This window comes from Parus major, chromosome 5 (genome assembly GCF_001522545.3).
Source record: "Parus major isolate Abel chromosome 5, Parus_major1.1, whole genome shotgun sequence".
Classification (NCBI taxonomy): domain Eukaryota; kingdom Metazoa; phylum Chordata; class Aves; order Passeriformes; family Paridae; genus Parus; species Parus major.
In genome coordinates, this window is record NC_031774.1 from 25975751 (window position 1) to 25996624 (window position 20874).

General features: G+C 39.9%; 1 protein-coding gene across 1 annotated transcript in view; it reads left to right on the forward strand.

The window, feature by feature from the left end:
• Positions 1-20874, forward strand: part of STARD9 (StAR related lipid transfer domain containing 9) — a 98849-nt gene that overhangs the window by 70633 nt on the left and 7342 nt on the right. Inside the window, exons 22-26 of the mRNA XM_015630255.3 lie at positions 2459-2649; positions 5855-6335; positions 7203-18383; positions 19172-19369; positions 20512-20695. Of these exons, the coding sequence (XP_015485741.1) occupies positions 2459-2649; positions 5855-6335; positions 7203-18383; positions 19172-19369; positions 20512-20695 (12235 nt within the window). The remainder of the gene's footprint in view (positions 1-2458; positions 2650-5854; positions 6336-7202; positions 18384-19171; positions 19370-20511; positions 20696-20874) is intronic.

Here is a 20874-nt window from a genome sequence, read left to right on the forward strand (position 1 = left end):
TCTCATGCAAAATGATGCTAATAATGATAAATTAATAGAAGTCAGCTCTTCTGATATTTGACTTTCTGATGTTTGGTAATGCTAATGGATCCCCATCGCTTCTCTTGGATTAAATCTACTTTGCTTCTTTCACATGTGTCTCTGACTAAGAAACTTGCCCAAGGTCATGTGAGACCAGTGATTAGTTATGATTTAGAGTCATATTGTTCAACTCCCATACCACCATAGGAATGAGAGCTTTCATATGTCTGTTAGTAGAACAGGTTAAAGACTATCTCATCACCAACTCTGCAGAAAGGCTGTTAGGTTTAGTGCAGAGCCTTCCAGAGGCACTGCTCGTCCTGAGACCTTACAGGCCAAGGATGTAAAAGCACAGAGGTCATGTAACTGCTCCAAAATCAAGTGTTTTGTCCCAGATCAGTAACCAGATAACCTCCAGACTATATGGCTGCTCCATTAGATAATATGGAAGACAACCTCAAAGCTACATTTAGGGCAAGCCTCCCTGAGACTCACCATTGAAACCATGGGAGCTCTTCCTAAACGAGATACTTCAGATTTAATGCTATGTTTGGAGTGTGGTTCTTCTTTAGTGAACCAGTCTCGCTTTAACCTCTGAGTTTGTCCCCCTGTGGTTGGTGGTGTTACAAATACCTGAACAGCCAGAGATTTATGATTGCCATAGGAGCATTTCAGTGCTGCAGTGAGGTGTCAGTTCAAGCCTACTTCAGCCGAATGAGATATGAGGCATCCCACTTCTATTTCCTGGGGATCAATTAAAGTTTATCTAAGAGGAAAAAATTACAAATCACAGGGTACTGGCATCTTTGTAAATGAGCCAAGGACAAAGAGATCTTGGACCTGCATATTCTCATAATTTGTTTGTGTGGGTGATGAATAGTCACAAACCACTTAGCAGCAAAGTTTGTACTATGTTTGCACCATGACAGACAGCTGAACAGAAAATACTCTCTTTCAGTTGCTCTCAGCATTGCATTTACATAAACATTAAAACAAAACAGAATTCTGTTTTTCTCATGTGAGCAAGATTCATAGTAATATTTTAAATTATTGAAGATCTTAAAGCTTTTATGTTATGAGTTTTGCCTACTGCTTCTTATGAAGTGAAATGTGTGTACATGTAAAGGTACTCCAGGAGATTTGCGGATTTTAGCTGCTTAATAATTTCATCTGTTCTGTCTGCTAAACTATCACACAAAATCAAGTTTTTGCTGCAGAAACAGTTGCTTTCAATGCATGCTTACAGTTCTAAATTGAGATGTTAAATTATTCCTGTGTAGCAAAGGTCAAACACTCTTTTCATGCAGATGATCTTGTATTGGTAGTGATTTTACAAACTAAATGATATTTCCAAAGCTTTCCTTTGAAAGTATATTTTTTGAGGTTTTTTTACCTTCAGGGACTCTTTAGAGTTTTGGTGTCTTTGATTGCTCTTTTGATTGGCTTTTTTGATTGGCTTTTTTGATTGCTTTTTTGGTGACTTTGATTGCTATTATTGTATAATAAATACATTATTTACTTTCTTAGTAAAATATAATTAAAACATTTTTTTCAGACTCAAAGGTTGAATTTTCTGAGGTTATATATAATACTGCAGTGTTTAGTAGGCAAAGATCCTATAACACCTTTAGATATTATCTAACTTTAGTGTTAAGAATTTCTTGATGATAGCATGTGGAGAAGTAGAATATGTACTCCTTTCAGAGAGCTATACCTTTCAAGGTATCTTGAATATTATAATGCATTGTGGTAAGAGTATATACTATTTTGATTGTTGTTCTGTGTGCATAAAATTTTGTCACAAAGTCAGGAGCCAAACATCTTGGAGAAGATTGTAAAGCAGTTTTTCACAGTCACTTTTCTGATCACAATTCTGCTCCAAATATAGAAGCAGTAACCTGATATAGTTCTTGCATCCAACAGAGATTTGGATGATCAAGGTCTTTCCTTGGCACTGCCAGAGACTGTTGGTGTAATCCTGACAATGCCTGTAAATATTTCTGGGCTGGAGTTTTTGGTCTGAAAACAAAGAATGTTGGTCATATCTGTAAAGCACTTCAACGTACTTAGATGAAAAATAACTTATATAGAGGTAATATAAATTTTAAAACCACCCCATCCCCTGTTTCATTTATGCAGAACTACAGCAAAATTAAAAGTGGCAATATTTTTTAAATTTCTTTTTGCTGTTATCTTCCTGGCAATGGAATTACCTGCTTCCCTACTAGAGCTTTCATGTTTTCTGGCATTTATGACCCTTAAAGGGTTGCAGCCTGCTGTGATGTGCATATACCCAGCTACAAGTTTTTGTCATAATGCACCCTTATTGAACAAAACAACATCTTGAACGTTGTCTGTCTTTCTTTAGTAAGATAACTTGTTTTATTACAAATAATATTTGTTTCTGGTTTAAATTCACTGTCAACATTTCTAACAGCAGAGAAATAGATGCTGTGCATGAAGAGTACAAGCAGAAACTGAGAGACCAGGAAGCTTTCCACAGAAAACAAATTCAACGACAGCAGCTCTATGTTGAGGATTTAAAGCAGCAGATTGTGAGAGGACAGATCAAAGCAGAGCGGGAACTAGAAAATGACCAAGCACTCATCAACCAGCAAATCCAAGAAAGTGCGTACCTGCCTCTTCCCCTGCTTCAATTCCCTTCCATTGCTGCATATTTACATCCTCTCAACACTTTTTGTCCTAGCAATGCTTTTTTTTTTATGAGTGGAACTTTTATTATGGCTAATTACTGGATTTCTCCTACAATTGCCTTTCCCATGAGAGCAGTTACTGAGCTTTGATTAACAGAACTGCAGGGCCTCCTTCGCAGCGCTCCAGCAGCACTGGTTAATTAGCACTGCAGGGCATTGCTGGGAGGGACAGCACCAGCTCTCCCCTGTGGCTCCCAGCCTCTCCTCTCCCCGGCTGATCCCAATCCTGCCTCCCTACAGCACTGCTTCTGGTGTTCTCTAGTCGTCTTCTAACAAATGATTTGATCTAGGTTTCTTGATGAGCAAAGGGTGCCTATACAAATGTGCCATTCCCACCTGGCAAAATCTGCTCTTTGTTTGATCCTTTCCGTGGATCAACTTCCATGAATTTTCAACAATGTCTCAGACCAAAACTTATGTAGTCAGCTATTCTTTAATTATGCCAGCCACAATGAAGAGATTAAAAGGAAATAGTGTTGATGGGATATAGCAGAAGAATATGTAAATGGTACAGAAAATCGGGAGAGTTTCCCCAAAATATCTTTATTTTGTGGCTCTGTAGACTTGCTCTCTGCTTCCCTCTAATTCTGCTCTTTTCACTTTGTTCATGCAAAGCTTAGCCAGGAAGATAGTTTTTGCCAGCCAAATACAATTCTTTACTTGGCAACCCACCAAAGTTCTTCACCTTTTCTGTGCCCTCTGTGGCTCAGCTCCTGACAGAGGCAAGTTTGTGAACAGAGATTAATTAGCATCTTAAGCATGCAGCTCTCTTGCAGGGAAACTGATCTGCCAAATATTCTGCTTGCTAAAATCATGCTAAAGAGAACATGTCTGGAAACAAAGTTGACAAAAAAAGCTTTAAATGTGTAATCTAAAAATGTTATTAAGAAAAAGTAACATAATGACAAAAATGCTTCCCTTTTATCCATAGAGAAACCACAGAGCTAGAATTCCTACCTCTGTGCATGCGCTCTATGCAGAGCTGCCAACATCAGCAGGACAGGAGACTCATTGTGGTGGGGTTCATTAATGAAGTATGTTTAACAAGATCAGTATTCATCAAGCGATACCTACATTGTCTCTGTACAAATGATTTCTTGCATTAGGGAAACTTCCAGAGCCCCAAATTCCTCTGTTGCAGAGCTGCAGGTAGCCCTCATTCATCACATCAAACTTAAATACCTCTTAATTCCTGCATCCCTGAATAAGCAATGAAACATCACTTATTTAGTAAAGGACTGCATGTTGCTCAGCCAAAAAAAATGCTGATAGTAAGACAGCAGTGCTTTGGTTCTTTGAGAAATACTCCACTTGTAAAGGAACCTGGCCTGAGATTTTTACATTGCTTATTCAGCAATGGATATTTTTTTTGTTTGCTTTGAGAGCTGAATATGTATATTTTTATAGCAGCATAAAAAATTTATTTAACATGTTCAAGCCATCAGATGCAACCTGGTCATGGTGATCTCAATAATCCCTTCTTTGGTTACAGTTCATCATAGCTCAGATTGAAGTTGGTGTGCTCTGAAAAACCTCTAAGCACATCCATCCCTTGCATGGGATAAAAGTAGTCTTTCATCCAGGATTTTAAACAAATCAGCCTGGTTCTGTTCTCTACTGCATCCTCCCTGACTGCAAAGATCAGGTTCCAAATATTTAGAGAAGACTGAGTCTGTAAGCAGAGGTAACATATTTTGTTATCAAATTAGGTTAATCACTTGGTGTGTGTGAACGTATTTGGCATTTATGAGCTGCAGGGGTCATTAACAGAAGCGGAGAATCTAATTCTTTTTGTGGAGTAGAGTGATAATTCTGTGAAAAATATGCATTGACTGGTGGTATGAGCTTGTGTTTTTTAAATTGTTTGTCATAATAGCTGAAGGTTGTGTTGGCTTCACCTGTGTCTTTGCCATGTTTTGTTTAATTCCATGCACATTTAACTAGTTGATCTTCAAAGTCCCTTCCAACCCAAGCCACTTCATGGCTCTGTAATTTTATGGTTACAGGCTAAGATACATAGATGCCCATCAGGCTGTTTTGGCAAGCTGGGGCTCCTCGGGGCAGCAAATTTGTGGTTGTTGCTCTACCTCAGCCAGGTGTCACACAGGGATTGTTTTGCTTGGAAAGCTCTCACTTGATGCATTTATAAAGGCTGTCAGAGCTCTCTGGCAGGTACCCCTAGGATAGCATCCTCGTAGCCTTGCCTGTCACTCACCAGAAGGCTGCATGCCCATCCACAGGACTGGTGGCTGCCAGCTGCCCTGCAAAAGAGGCCCATCCACACTGGGGCACAGGGAGGTCCAGCCTCCAGGCTTGCTGAACTTGCCACCAACAGTGAGCACAAAAGTTGCCATTTCCTGTGCTAGACAAAGTCCATTAGTATCCATTACATGTCCATTGTATGCACTCCCTCATTTTCCATTTCCAGCATGCTGAGGCAAGTGAGAAAAAATACTTCACAGGTGTTTTGTTTTTTTCATTTACCCAAGTTAAAGAGAAAAGGACAGAAACAAAAGGCACAAAAAAACGTTTGGTTTAGAAACATTTGTGCAATTTCATCCTTTAGCCCCCTTGTTAACCCTGCTCCCAGTGCATATACATTCTTTCCCAATAAAGTTTAACATATGACTTCAGAGTAACTAAAGCAGAAGTAGTAGCATATTTCACAGAAAAGAAGCTAATGATGTCATGCTTTTCTACTGTGAATCTATACCCTGTGCCTGAAAAGTGTACAGAATTAAACTCAGGTCTTTTCATGCTTCCACTGTATTTTAACAAAATTGAGGTGAATTTGAGTGTAATCTTTGAGAAATTAACATCTGTTCATTTTTCTTACAGAAAAGGTCTTATCCACCAGTCTCCTTAGCTGTATTGTCCAAGCCCTTGCTTATGTGCTGCAGTTGCTACCTGAGCCCTTAACCCAATGAAGAGGCTTTTAGTTATCAATGAAGTAAAGCAACAGTACATTTTTCTTTAGCTTGTTGAGTCTCTACTCTACATGCATAGAAATTCTGTTCTCAAATGACCTCTAAAGGCTGATTAAATTAAGAAGCAAGATAGTAACAAATAGTGGTTTTCCTATGATTTTTACTTTCTTTCAATCACTGTGTTGTTTACAGACCAGCAGTGGCTTATAAATGAGAATAAACGTCTGGCTGCTCTTCAGCAACAGCAGAGGGAGTTTGCAGTGCAAACAGAGCCTACTCTGTGTGCAGAGGCTGAAGTGCAGAGTACCACTGGGCTGGAAACCTGCCTTTCCCTGCTGCAGCAGAACAAGAAGAGGCTGGTGCAGCTGGAGCTCTTGCAAAGGTACTCCTTAAAAAAGGCCGAAAGAAACTTAAGACGGAAAAAGGTCAAGTTCCGGCTGGAAAGGATAGTCAAGAAGCAGAAGCTATTGGAAGCCAAGCAAAACCTAGAGCAGCTGGAAGCTACCTGCTGGCTCAGTGAAGAGTGTGTGAAACAATCCCATGTCCTAAGTGATAATATTTCTGTACAGTCCTCTTTGGATCACCACTTGCAAAAGAGACGGAAATCGTTGGGTTCAAGTTCCTTGCAGCACAGGCATTTGTTCTGTAACTCGTGCCTGCCCCAGGTACCCAGGTAATTTAACATCTGCTAAATCCTTTCTGCACTTTCAAAAGTAAAGTAAATTCAAGGTATTTTCAGTGGCCACTTATAATCCTGAATGCCTTTCAATGTATTGATAAAAAATCCCCAAATCTGAATTATCAGTGAACCCACTATATGTGCACCAGGCTGGACCTGTGTGTCCTTTTCCTTTGGGTTTGTACAGTACATTCCCTCCTTCTCTGTTTGACATGGTCTTTCTCACTTTTTTACATTTCTCTTTCAAGCCTTTCTGCACTTTTTACCTCTTTGAGAAGGCTTTTTAGAAGGGGCTTAACTTTTGTTGTTGCCTTGTTCAGACTGTTGGTAAATACTATTTTCTGCACAATTTTATCTTCATTATCATCAAACTCTTCTTCAGAATATCGGTATCTTTGAGTGATTATGGATAAGACTTTTATACTGGTCAGCTTTTCTCAAGCTAAATAAGCATCTCTGTGCAATACTAAAATGTTGGGATCTATCACAGCATGGTCCTTAGCTATTTCCACAGCAGGAAATAGCTAAACTCTGCTAAGTGGCTTTCTGTGACTTAGAACTATCTTTTATTTTAATTAACGTTTACAGCTACTTGAGCCTACAGAGATTCAATATGAAGCTGTACCTCACAGCATTGAACTGCTTCTTTGTGTGCAGAGCATCTTTCCAGATAGCAAGGGGATTTTATAATTAGTCACAGAATTTAATTTTCTTATTCCCTGCTAGAATTGGATTTTGAGAGGCATTAAGATTGTTGCTTCATAAATCGTTATTCTTATTTGCAAGAATAATTTTGTGGTGGAAATGTTAACTACATTATTCAAGCAAGGATTGGACTTTATTTCTTCTTTATTTCCACAGCTGTTTCTCGAAGAGGGAGTCTATCTCAAAGTTATCTACCTCACCAAATATTGATCAATACTGTAAAGGTAGTACGACAGGGAGGTTGTCTCCGGCAGAATACCTTTACGGAAGTGGTAAAGACATTTCTGGGAGTGATGACCTTAATGATGAAAAAGGGACCTCTTTTTCAGTCAAGAGGCAGCTAATTGAAAAACAAAAAATATCTTCAATCAAAAATAAAAAAGGAGCAGATAAAGACTCTAATGATTCAGCTATCATGGCTTATATCAATAAAAATGATAAAAAAATTGAAAAGTCGGATGATAGCCCAGGGCAAGCTGGATCTCAAAACCAGACCTCTAAAGGTTCCTCTCCTGATCTTTTTAAGGAGAAAGATGAGCCTAAAACCTTTATTACTGGGAGAAGAATGACAAAATCAAAGGTGCTAGGAGATTTAAGTCAGCCTGCCAGTAGCAATGTAGCACAAAATAGAGCTCAGGTATCCAATAAAAAGAATAGAATGGATATCAATGGAAAAGGCCACAGGTCTTCTCCAGAAAACTTTCCTAAACAAATGAAGAAAACAGTGCATGGAAACACACCATCAGTGCATCTAAACCAAACAGTCAAGAACTGGAGGAGAGAGGCAAACTCAGCCTTGACAAGTCATGAGAAATCATCAGTGGAACAGAAAGAATTTCTGATGGCAGCGACATCAGTAGGAAATCTCACTAAGATGAACTCACAGACACCACTATCTTCTGTTGAAAAAAAGTGGCACAGTGCTGAGATGCTAAATGCTGGAGTGTCCAAGACAGCCACAGATGTGCTGGGGAACTGTCAAGAGGATGATGAAAATGATATTTCTGATACTGACAGTTCCTATTCTGTAGATTCGCTCTCCTGTGCTTATGCAAAAGCTTTCCCAGAGAAACTGAAGCTGGAAGATTTTGAAAGAAATAAATGTATTGCCAATCCAGAAGATTCTGAGAGTGACGACAGTCAAATGTCACAAGACTCTCTGATAGAAAAGGAAAACAAAGCCAAAAAGCAAAATACAAGCCAATTTCACAAATTAAAGGCCCATCATGAGGCAGCTAAGCTTTCCAAAAGCAGAACCGAGAACCATATTTCGTCTTTGGTGACATCATATGCATCTCATAGGAGACTGGGAAAGGCTGAAAGAAGCTTTTCTCTGGATAGCCTAGCTGATGGAGAAGAGATGCCAGCAGAAGATCTGGTAGAAGAATCCAAATCTGATTCATCTGATGAAGTGCCAGCAGAGATTTTCTGGAAATTACAAACTCCTAAATTACCGGGTATACATATTGAGGAAGACCAAGAATCCAAGACCTGTGACAGAGATACAGAAGGGACAAACTATGATCTGAAGCTGAGCAGTTCATTTTATTTGAACACCAAGCCACAGACTGCTTCCAGTAATGCTTGCAAGCAGTTGCTGAAGGGAACAAAAGTCCCCTTTGTAGAACAAGAAAGGTCTCTTGAAAGCAGACTGTACTATACAAGTGGAAATCCTTTGCTTACTAATGATGCCTGGTCCTCCTGTGACTCAAAGGTTGACATCAGCAACCCCAGAATAACAGCATCTTCTTCCCATGAAAACTTGGAATTTCAAGATGCTCATCTGTGCCCTTTGAGTAAACCAGAACTTTGGCTAAAGAAAGATGATCTAAAGCAGTCAGCTGCTGAGGTTTCTTTTGTTTCTGGCTCTAAGCAGATTCACAGCATTACTCACAGTCCACATCATGTAAACCAAATCAACTCAGTTTTCTCCTCTGACACGTTGGAAGTACCTTTACCTGAAACAACAACTGCAAGCACGGCTTCTGAGAGCGGATCATTAAATAAGATTTTTAAGGGATGGACAAACGCTAATGAAAATTCTTCCTTGGAATCTCAAAATGTAATGTCCTCATTTGCTAGCTCAGTAGGACTAAGTTCCTCTTTTGTTCCTACTTCAGCAGAGCATGATTATTATGAACATTCAAGGTCACACCATCCTGAACAAGAACAACTGGGTGAATTGTCTACTTACAGGTCTGCTACTGAATGTGCACAAACATTCAGCTGCTTGAAAAGCACCTCCACTCCAAACTGCTTGTCACTGGTACCTAAGGAAGAGAACTCCCTCCCCACAACTCATCCAGAGTTGCCAAAAGATCACACTCCAAAAAAGACACCTTTTATCTCTGTGTTGCCTGTGCAAATTGTGGAGCAGAGAAATGGCTGTGTAGATGCAGATTTAGAAGATGACTTTTCCCAAACTTTTTCAAAAGATGAGCTTGACAATGACTACAAGAACTTGATGACAAAATCAAGTGTGATAGATTCAGGCAGTGGAAGTGCATCTGTCAGTGCACCTGCTGCTGTGTGTTCTATGGGACTTGCTCATAATATGACCTCAACACAGACATCTGCAGTAAAACAAATCCAATTTGGAAACTGCGGGCAGCCTTTTCCCGTACAAAAAATACTAACATGTTGTGATGAAGGTTTCTTTCTCAGTGACTTAACAAACAAGAACTGCTCTCTAGTGAGCAGTTACAAGCTTCAGGTGCTGGCTGGACAAGGAGCAGAATCAGCTGATACAGAAGAGCTCCCCAGGTCTGGGGAGAATAATCTGGAAACAATGCAAGAAACAGATCATGAGCAAACACCTGCAGAGGTAACAGCAGAGACAGATTTTTCCTCACAGAAGACAACAGATCAATGTCACCCTTTAGTTGCTGCTGCCAGTGCAAGCTATGACCAGTCTGCAACACCAGTAGAGATGTCTCAAAAGGAGAGAATCTGTATGGAAATAAGCACAGATAGCTTGGCAGACATTGTGCCAGAGGTGCCTTCATTCAGAGATCATGAAGAATACATACCAAAGGATGAAGACTTGTCTTCACTAAATCACTATGAATTCAAATGCAAACCTGATTCAAACGATTATTCCCCTAAATGTGCTCTAGCAGATAATTGGGCAAGTTGCTTATCCCAGCAAATTTCAGAAAATTCTGCATTATGCACTGATAACATAAGAGAAGAAAGCAGTGAAAGCAAAGAACACAATGCATTGAATTCTGAGGCTGTAGCTCAGAAAGAATTTTCATCCAAATACAAAAACCTAGTGGTAAGTGAAGAAAGTTATTTCCTACTGAATGTAAATGGGAAAAACACCAAGTCCTTTCCTGCTATTTGTGAAAATAAAAATAATTTTCTCCCAGAATCTAATTCAAGCCTATTTTACAAAGTTTCAACTAAAGCTAATCTTTTTCAAAGTGCATCTGAGACCGAAAATGATGATAAACTATTGGAGCATGTCACAATAGTGAAAGGAGACTGTGATGCTACATCTAATCTTACTGGGGAAGTCAGTGTCGCAGAAAGTTGTTCTGATGTACATTCTGGCTGTCTTTGCCCAAGATGCTCTTCAAAATTTACAGGGCAGAAAAACACTACACACAAGACAACTGACATTTCTGCAGAATTTGATGCCTCTGTTCTCTTGGAAACAGAAACACAGAACAAACCTTTACCTGAATCTAGAGAAGAGAAAGAAGCATTTTTTGAAAGTGATTGCCAAGAGGACATCTTTTGTATTCAACATGATGCAAATTCAGAGTTGGGGGGGGAATTTGAATGCAACACAAATGCATCAGCTGCCATTTCTCAAGAGGAGAGGTCATATAGAAATAAAGAACCTGAATTTTTCAGAAACATACAAATGGATACAGAAGAAGCCATGGCTCCTTTTCAGAACACAGGGACAGCCAGGGATGAAGAAATAAAAGAATCAATCAATAAAGCAAGCAACTTAGAAAAAAGTGCATTGGAAATTAAATCCAGACACACTAAAAGTTTACCTGACAGACCAGTAGCCCAAGTCCAAAGTGTAGCTGAAGACAGGGGTGGAAAGGATTTTAAAGACATCAGTCTAGCTCTGAATCCAAAGAAACCTGCTGATACTGCAGCTTGTGAAGTTCACTGTGAGTTTAATACAAATCTGTGCCTGACACATGAAGAGGTGGACAAAGATGAACTGCAGGAAACTAGCACAGGGGCAGAACATACTCAGGAATCAAAAGCACTTGTGCATTATGGCAGCCAACTTGAACCAAGCAGATTTTGCTTAAAAGAAAAAAGTGAGAAAATAGAAATAGGCACCTATTCACTGCCAGAGCTTTCTGATGCTCCCAAAACCACTCCTTCAGCTGTGTGTTCCCATACAACAGATATTATTCAGAATACTTTGGGATTCTTTGATACTTGCAGTGGGCTTTCACAGATGAATGGAACAACAGAGAATGTAGTTGAAACAGTACTAATCCCAAGGAGGCAAGGAAATAGTTCAGCAAAACTTGAAAATGAAGGACAAATAAAATCTAACAATTTAATTGAGCGTTGTGTACCAAACTGCTTGCCCCAGGAAGACAAAGTTAATGAATGTGAAGTGACTGGGAGTGAAGAACAAATTACCATGGCAAACACTGAGGAGCTCGTTATTATGAGGCAAGAAGACATATGCACAGATGAAAATATTTATTTTAATGAACAGTCTCCAGCTCTACATCAAGTGTATTGTGAGAGAGGTGACAAGGAAGAAATTTTAGATCAATTTAAGATCCCTGAAAGGTACCTGATGGTTTCTGAAGTAGAACCAAATATACTGTTAGAAGATGATTCAAGATACCATGACCCTACTGAAATGAGTGAGGATGGTGATTCAGTGGACTCTGTTACAGAGATAGGAAATGTAGTTGATGCATGTGAATATTCAAATGGTGATAGTGCTGCTATTGACCAATACGGAACTGAACAAAAATGTACAAGTCTCGACAGACATACGGATATGAGTTGCTCTGTGCAATCTCCTGAGTTTGGTACTTCAGAAAACTTGAATGTAGGTATTGTGAGAAAAAATTCTGATATTTGTGAATTCAATCAATTAGGCTCCAGAGTTGAGGAAGAGAAAGTGCAATTGATGAAGCTGGTAGAAATGGCCAAAGCATACGACCAAAAGCAGATATTTGTAGAAAACAAAGAGGAGGTAGAACTGATCTTTTTACAAAACCTGGGTGAACTCTTCCCTGAAAACAAGGGCAGCTACCAAATGACACATGATGACAGCAGATTAAATGAAATATTAAGAGAAAGCCAGTGGGTGTCTACCAGCTTTTCTGGAAATAATGAAGACATTAGCAAGCAACTAAATCCACCAGCATCACAGAAGCGTACAGAAAAAACCCAAGAACTTCAAGACTCACCATTTCAGTCTGTAAACCGGCCTTTATATCTTGGAGGAAGTGATGATTCCCATCTTGTTGAAGATGTTCCTACTGCACTGAAAGGAAGTACAAAGCCATCTAACAGCATTCTTGGAACTGGAGCTGTTCTGCCTTACTATGAAACATCAGTGGAGAGTGAGATGGGTGGCAGTACATCTGTTATAGCCAGCAAAACAGGAGAAGATGAGCATCTTCCAGATAAAACACAAAGTAAGAGTGTAGCTCTTCTGCAAACCAGGACCATGCAGCAGAGGCAGGAGGAAGAATCCTTTGTATTTAAAAATGCACCTGATTATGCCATATCTGCACAGCCTGTCAATGAGAACAGCTCTTTCACTCCCTACAGTGCGGGTGGTCTTGAGTCTGGAACTGCTGCACTTCAGCAAAGGGCCAGAGGATGCTCATTTTTCTTGGAAAAATCAGATTCTTCTGAAGATATAATACAGGATATTAATAATAGTTATGAGAAACACAGTATGGATTTAATGGTCAATAAATTATTAAAAGACTGTCTTAATTCCATAGAAGATACAGCTCAAGAGGTAAAGGATACCACTGTGCCTGATTCACTAGTCTTGGATACTTCAAACCTGCAGTCTTCCTCAGAGAAAGTGATGGAAGATATAGGGCTGGGAAAAACCCACTCTTTACTAGAATGCTCTGCCCAAAAAATATTTCAGAATATTAATACAACTCAGACAGTGTCTCACTTGGGGGGTTCACCAACGCATGATGAGAAGAGATTTTTAAGTGCAAGCTATCCTACAGAAAACAGTAAATGTGAAAATGCCATTTTTCCTGGCGCAGATGGATATCAGCATGAGCCCCCAGAAAACCAGGAACATGAGGCTTCTGAAGAGGGCTGTATAGACCAACCAGGCAACACTATTTCTGAGAAGCCTTCAGCACTTTTGGAAGGCCTGAACAAGTCTCCAAAGGAAAATCCACATTATAGTAAAGACATTCTAAATTATAGTAGAAACTTGGGCAGTTCTGAATGTTCTCCTGGTCCTCTGAATTGTTCAGCATCATCTGCAGATAGTTTAATTGTCAGCAATGGAGACACAGGTAAAAATGATACTGTTCTCTCTGAAGAAACTAAATACTTTGAAAGTGAATCAACTGATTCGAGTGCATCTCTAACTTTTCCTGGTGTTTCTCAAAAAGGAGATGGAAAGGAAAATAATTCTGCACTTGCAGAAGGCATGTATGCTCAGAGTAATAAACTCTCTGAAAAAGTTGTGGGAACAGAGCAAAAGGAGAAAATTGTTCAAGGTTATTTCCAGAATTGTGGTGACATAAAAGAAGATAAAATTCATGAGTTCTCAGAATATGGCAGTAACACTGGTAGTGTGACTGTACCAGAATTGGGTCTGCTCACTTTCCAGACTCAAGGACAGAGTCGCCCTAATGAATCAAAGCCTCTTCCATCACACTCTGCAGAAGACACTCCACCTGAGACATCATTTCAAAGCTCCAAGAACTTCAGTGCTTTTAACACATCCTCTTTATTTGGGGACTCAAAATCTCTAGTATTTAGTCAGCTTGAGGACTCACTTCAGCACAGCTGTTTGGCTGAGAAAGTGTCCTGCAATTCTGCAGATGTGTGCTCTGTAAAAGAAGATTTTCCCCAATCATTTTCAAGAGTCAATTACCCAGCCTTAACAGCCTTTTCAGAATTTCCTTTAACTGCAGATATAGGCCATGGTGAAACTAGCACATATGATACTTCACATCCAAATATATTGAAACAGTCTCCACTTGCTGTTTTGCAAATACAAGACACTCAGTCTGATAAAGCTGTGGTATTTGATGAGCCAGTATGTGCTTCAGGAAGTATTTTACTTTCTCTTGCAAAAGAAAACAGGCATTGTCCAGTGTCAGACATAGATTGTTCTCCATATGAAAATTCTGTTGTAGATGGGCAACCTGCATATGGAAGTAAAAAACCTGACAGTGATACAAAAATTAATCAGCATCATTGGGATAAAGTTCCACCACAAGAAGCTTGCAACAAACAGACAGAGAATATACCAAATGATAATTCTCTTTTACTACCATCATTACCTTCATGGGATACTAGAAGGGCAATTCTTATTAAAGAGGGACAAATGAGACATACACTTAGGAGAAGTAAGGAAGAACTGCATTCAAATATTGAGGCTGAACACTTTGGAGTAAAGACAGAGCAGAGAAAAACATTAAGTAGAGAACCTGCTGAAAAGCAAACTAGTGCATCCTCAAATTCTCCAAATGAATTAACAGGTTCAGAAGTTACAGTGTTGGAAAATCTGTACCCAAGAGATGTTCAAGTGGATCCTGAATACACCTGCAATTCATTTTTTCCAGCATATCCCACATACAGAAGCCCAGGTCCCAGGCAACCATACCACACTGTCTTGGACTTTGAAAGAAACCCTGCAAATCTGCAAAATAAATGTCAGTATGTGCCTGCAGGTGAACAGATAGAACAGGTGCCAGATAGAACAAGCAGAGATGGTAGAAAAGAGATTTTACTTTGCAAAAATAATATATGTTCAAGCATTGACAGCCCTGCTGCTGATGCTGAGGCAGATACTTGTTCAACAATGGGAGACGCTATAATGAGGAATAATACTCTGGAATCAGAAAGATTCCATTTTTCTGTGAAAAATAATGAAACAACCTCAATAAAGTTTTTGCTAGAAAACCATGATTTAACTCCTCAAGAATCCAAACAGGTGCAATTCAGGAGCAAAAGATCATATTCTACCACACGGAGTGCCAAGGGCTGTAAACAAAGTGGACGGAGACCTTACTTCCAAAATCACAGAGTATCAGCTCCAGCTATTGCTGTTTTCTCTGATACAGAATATAATTTTGAAACTTCATCTAAGGCAGATCCTTTGTCATATTCTGCATCTAAATCACTGCAAGATTTGAGTATGAGTGTTGAGCCTCCATCACCAACTGAAGATGATCTTCAAGGAATTGAAAGATTTTCAAAGCAGGAATCCAAGAACTTTCTGCAAGTCAAATCTAAACCCAGATTTCAGCAAAAAATGGGACAAACTAAGAAGCTTGCAAACTGTGATCCCAGAAACTTACAAAATTTTGCAGCAAAAAGCCAAAGTAGCCAGTCTTTTAAGGACTCTGCTAGTCAATCTCCATCATCCTTACTGCCCACAGCTTGCACTTCTGTGCGTGCAGAAACAAATGTCACTTCAAAGAGCAGTTCTGTAGCTCAGTGTAGTGAAGGGAAAGGAGAAGAAGCTGGATACCAGTCAGAAACTGATTTATTTTTGCAAGATAATAAAGATGTGATGCATTTTAGATCAAGTGATATCAACCCATACATACACCCATGGCAACAAGATGGAGCCTGCAAGATTGGCTGGAAACAGTACGTTTTTGGAAGCGCAAGTGATGTCTCTTGCAATCAAATTCCTTTGAATACAGAAAATCGTAAAGTTATGCGATGTTCCAGTGTAGACAATGGATTGAACTCTCAAAATTCTCCTTTTCGTTCTCATCTAAGCTCATATGCTACAGCAAAAGTCTTGTCAAGCACTTTGAGTAGCATTGAAGGTCTTCAAGAATGGGACAGTGTCAGGCAAGACTTTCAATCAGCATACTCGAGTGACAGTACCAAACAGTACAGCAACATATCCAGTGAAACATTGGAAACTAACTCAGAAAACAACACTGCTGAACTTGAGAATCCTTCTGCACAGCCTGGTAACTCTTCAATGCAGGTTGACGAAATTGTACTATTATATCCTTCAGAGTCTCAAAAACCGTCCAAAAAACCAGCAGGGATTACCTGTGAGCAAGGAACACAAACAGCAGCTACAGGAAGGTATAAAAGGCAGAGAAGACATCAGAGAAGTTACACAGATGTTTCTGCAAAAAAGGAGGAAACAAGCAGAGATTTACTTCATCAACCTCCTTCTTGGACAAGCATGCAGAACCTGTCCATGCATCTGTCACAGCTTCTTCAGAACACATCTGAGCTGCTGGGAAACCTTTCCCAACAGAGTATTATAGATAATGAGCAGAATGCCAAAATCAACCAAAAAGGAACTGAAGGTGCTGTAAAGGCTATTAGGTCAGATAGCTGTACTCAGACTACAATGGATGTAGGCACTCAGACCGAGATTTTGGAAAAACCTCAAAGCAAACATGAAGAAAAACAAGTGGAGGCAAAAACAGAAAAGGAATTGAGGGCAGCTCAGGCAGTAAATGTTGATTGGAAAAAAATTGGTGCAGATAGAGTAGGAGAGATTCCCAAAAGGAAAGAAGAAACACTCTCTCTTGATGAAAGAACACAAGAAAAAACAGGGATGAAAAGCCTGAGCAATTCTGACTTCCATGACAGTCTTGACAGCATCCTGGAAGACTCCTTTATGCATCTGCCTTGTTTACCCAAAACTTCCATCCCTATCTTACATTTTCAAAAAACATCACTAAATGCACAGCAGAACGTTGCTTTTGCCAGTACCAGAGTTTCACCCCTCACATCATCTTTGCCAAGTTCAGGGCAAGATGGTTCTTCATGCACTGTAGTTAGCAGCCCTACTAATAGCACCCCTCAATCTCCAACATCTTACACTCAGGATAAAAGAAGCGTCAATGAAACAGAGACTCCAGCTGAAAGAAAATTTTGGTACAAAAATACCCTGCTAGTCGATAGGGCCTCTTCACCTATTCTTACTCTTAGCGCTAGTCCCAGCAGCCAGACTGCTTTTAGCAAGTCTGTCTGCCCTATTAAGGAACCCCTTGGATATTCCAGCGTTGCTTCAAGTCCTCTTCACACCCAGAGAAAGCCGAGGGCAGGTCCACAGTTCAGCATGCAACGTCATGTGGACAGTTTTTCACAGACAGACAGTGAATCAAGCACTTCTAGAGAACACAAGAGCATAAGAAAGAAACCTGGAACTTTCTCAGAGAAGAAAGCAGCCAAAGAACTTTTAGGACAGGATGGTTCAAAAGACTTGGAACAAGAGCATAGACTCAGGGTTGACACCCACACTACCATTTGTGCAGAGCGGCTGTATCACTCCAGCAGTATGTTGGAGGTGTCAGGCCACAGCGAAGTTGTAGCAGATGATGTCAGAGACCAGGGTTCAGTGGCACGTTCTCTTCACTGTATGTATGTTACAAGGGGTGGAAGAGATTCTTCAGGTGGAACTGGGCACGAAAAGTACACTAGGAATTCTGATACTGCTTTGATTCGTAACTACCCTTCTCCAAATGCTGACTTATTTTTTAATCAAAAAATTAGTGCCACTTGTTCAAGTAAGACAAACGTTGGCACATCCTCAGAACCTCTGGTAGAAGCATCTTCGCTACAATTTCATGATTTCTTCTGGAAGACTGAGAACAGCTGCCCTCCCCCAGTCTCTGATGTGAGTGATGTGCAGACTTCCTTCCGAGACGACAGTACAGATTCTGTCACTGGAAGTGAATGTGACACTGAAATTCCTCTCAGCAAGAACACTTCTTCTGCAAAGCCATACAGGCCCCGGAGCTACAGTCTCCGTGACTTACCCATACACAATAAATTTAGCAACTGGTGTGGTGTTAAGAGCAGCCCTCCTCCTTTGCTGCTCGGCTTGAGTGGCAGCGTGACCGATTTAAGAAGCCAGGCAGAGAAGAAGCCTAGAAGTACACAAGCAACAGAAATGGAAGGGAATTACCAGTCTTGTGACAGCAGGAGCAGAGAGATCAAGAGACTTCAGAGAGAGCGTGCCCAGATCATGTCTGGCATTCACCTGGATCTGCACCAGCATCCCCTCACAGTGGAACTGACGGAAGCCAAGCTCAATTATGGCATTGGGGAAACAGACGCCCTGCTGAGGGTCCTTCAGAGAGGAACTGTGGATGAGCCAGGGGCAATTCCAGTGAAGCAGCAACTTTATGAAAGGTAGATTACTTAATGTAGTGTTGTTTTCAGTATTTTTAATACACTTCCTGCAGCTTAAATAGCATTTAGTAATGAGCACTTAATCACTTAGTCACGCTGAGTGAAGTATGTGTGAAGAGATACACTATCAGGCTTTATTTTAAAAGCTGCTAGGCAATGCATTTAGGACAAAATTTTGGGGTTACTCCAAGAAAACAGGGAAAAGTGACTTGGTGTAATTCAAATCTAGTCTCATCCCACTCTTAAAATTTCTGGCAGCCACGAGAGTTATCATGTGTACCTGGTGATGTGGGAATATATTTAATTGATTTATTGCAATGTAAAAATGATGGATCCATCCTATTTATGGAAATATCCCATTCATGCTTCTGTGAATAAATGATGCTCTATGAAAAAATAAAAACAATTTTTAACCCCCCATAAATATACAAAATAATTTTTTTTAAAAATCAAGCTACTCAATTCTTGTGATTGTAGAACTCAGTTTGTGAAACTGTTGCAACAAAAAATTTGGAAGCAGCTACATTAGTCTCCATCCTCACTTTGCCTCTCAGCCATTACCAGCAGTAATCACAACCCTCTTGTACATTTCCTGCTGTCAGAAAAGCAGTGGCATTTTAGAATTTCTACATCATCTCTCAGCATGTAGACAAAGAGGTATTAGACGGTATTAGAGTCTATAAAAATTTTACATTACAAATCTACCTAATATTTAAGTGCTTTAAAAAGTCAGAAAATGTAACTTTGCAGGGTGCATTTTTGTCACTCTAATCACATTTCCCTAACAGACACATGAGAACTATTGAAACTCTGAGGAAGGAAAGAGTAAAAAGGCTACAAAGATACCAAAGAAGCCGAAGCCTGAGCCCCCAAAAGCACTTGAGTCTATCCCAGACTCTGGATGCAAGTCAGAGGGATCTAGATCTCCCCAGCAGACGCCGAGAATATCTGCAACAGCTGAGAAGAGATGTGGTGGAAAACACCAGGTAGGGCACTAGAAACCTCTCTTTAGGCCTGATGTTCATTCAGTGTTCACAATGGGAGCACATTAATGGTTCTTACTGACATCTGAGACTTCAGGGGCAGAATTCCTCTCAGTGTGGGTGCATAAACCTTTGGGATAGAAAATGCTTTCAGGAAAAACACATGCCTGATTTTAGAAAATATTCATTAAAATCTTGGGTCTAGTTTTATTTCAGTCCATAAGTGCCTAATTTATTATATGTGTATGATAGATGGGGACAGCCAAGTATTCAGTCTGGACTGATTAGAGACCAGTTTGTCTTCTCACTCCTTGTTGTGATTTAGGAATGGTATTCTCCAATTTAGTACTCCCACTAAAATCAGTGCTGCTTCCCCTTCCCCTCCAACTGGAGGTACAAAAGGTAAAGATCATGGATTGAGATAAGAACAATTTGCTGGAAACAGCAATAAGATAAGAAAAAGAACAGTAACAGCAACAGCATTAATAACAAAAGGTGTAAGAAAATATTCAAGTGGAAAACCCCCAGAGAACAGACAATATGGGATGGCTCCCTCTGCCACATCTCAGCTGCAAAGAACCTCTTCTCCCCAGAAAAGCCTCTTTACCCCACTGACAGCAATGATTTGAGGTGGTACAGAATAACCTCTGTGTCCTGGCCATGCCCCCTCCCAGCAAAATTAACCCTGTCCTGGCAGAAACCAGGACACTCCTTCACTAACTTAAAAGCCACTGAGTTCAGTTTCCTTTTAACTATCAGAAAAGCTCTGCAACACTTCACTGTTTAGAATTCCAGTTTCTCATTCCCCACCATATTCCCTAAATGCTTTGTGGTCAGGAGACAGTTATTTTCCCAACAGAGTAATCTTGTATGTGATATGCCAAAGCCATAATTTTATATCATATGGAGACCTGATTTAGAAACCACTGTAGTAATCTCAGTAGTTAACTGGACTTGCAATCTGAGTAATTTTCCAAGTCTTAGGTCTACTTAGCCATTAGTGAGCAAAGAGAAGCTTTTTGGAGGCTGGTGTGGTGGTTCTAATTGCTTTTCTGGCAGGTTTTCCTGTTCTAAATTGAAATGTGATTTTCTCATTGTATTTCACGTAATTATGTGTGTTTGCCCTTACTTGTCCTTTCTTACAGAGTTCAAGAACCAAAAAGAAGAAGCATTCAGCACCCTTCAGACATTGAACTGTTGCTCCGGGACTATCAGAGGGCACGAGAGGAAACCAAAACTGAAATTGCAAGAGCTAGGGACAAACTTAGGGAGAGAGCAGAGCAAGAGAAAAGACGGATACGGGAACAAATATTTTCTCAGTTACAGAAGGTGAGCATAATAGAGAGTATGCATAATCTTGAAGTTCTCAGGAATTCCTTTATATGTAATTTTTATTTGGTCTTCTAGCATTGAGTAGTTGCATTGGTAAAGTAAAATCTTTAGTCTTTAACAACTGTATTTGACCAGCAAGTTTAGTCAGGGGCTTGAGAAGTAGACAAAGAGCAACA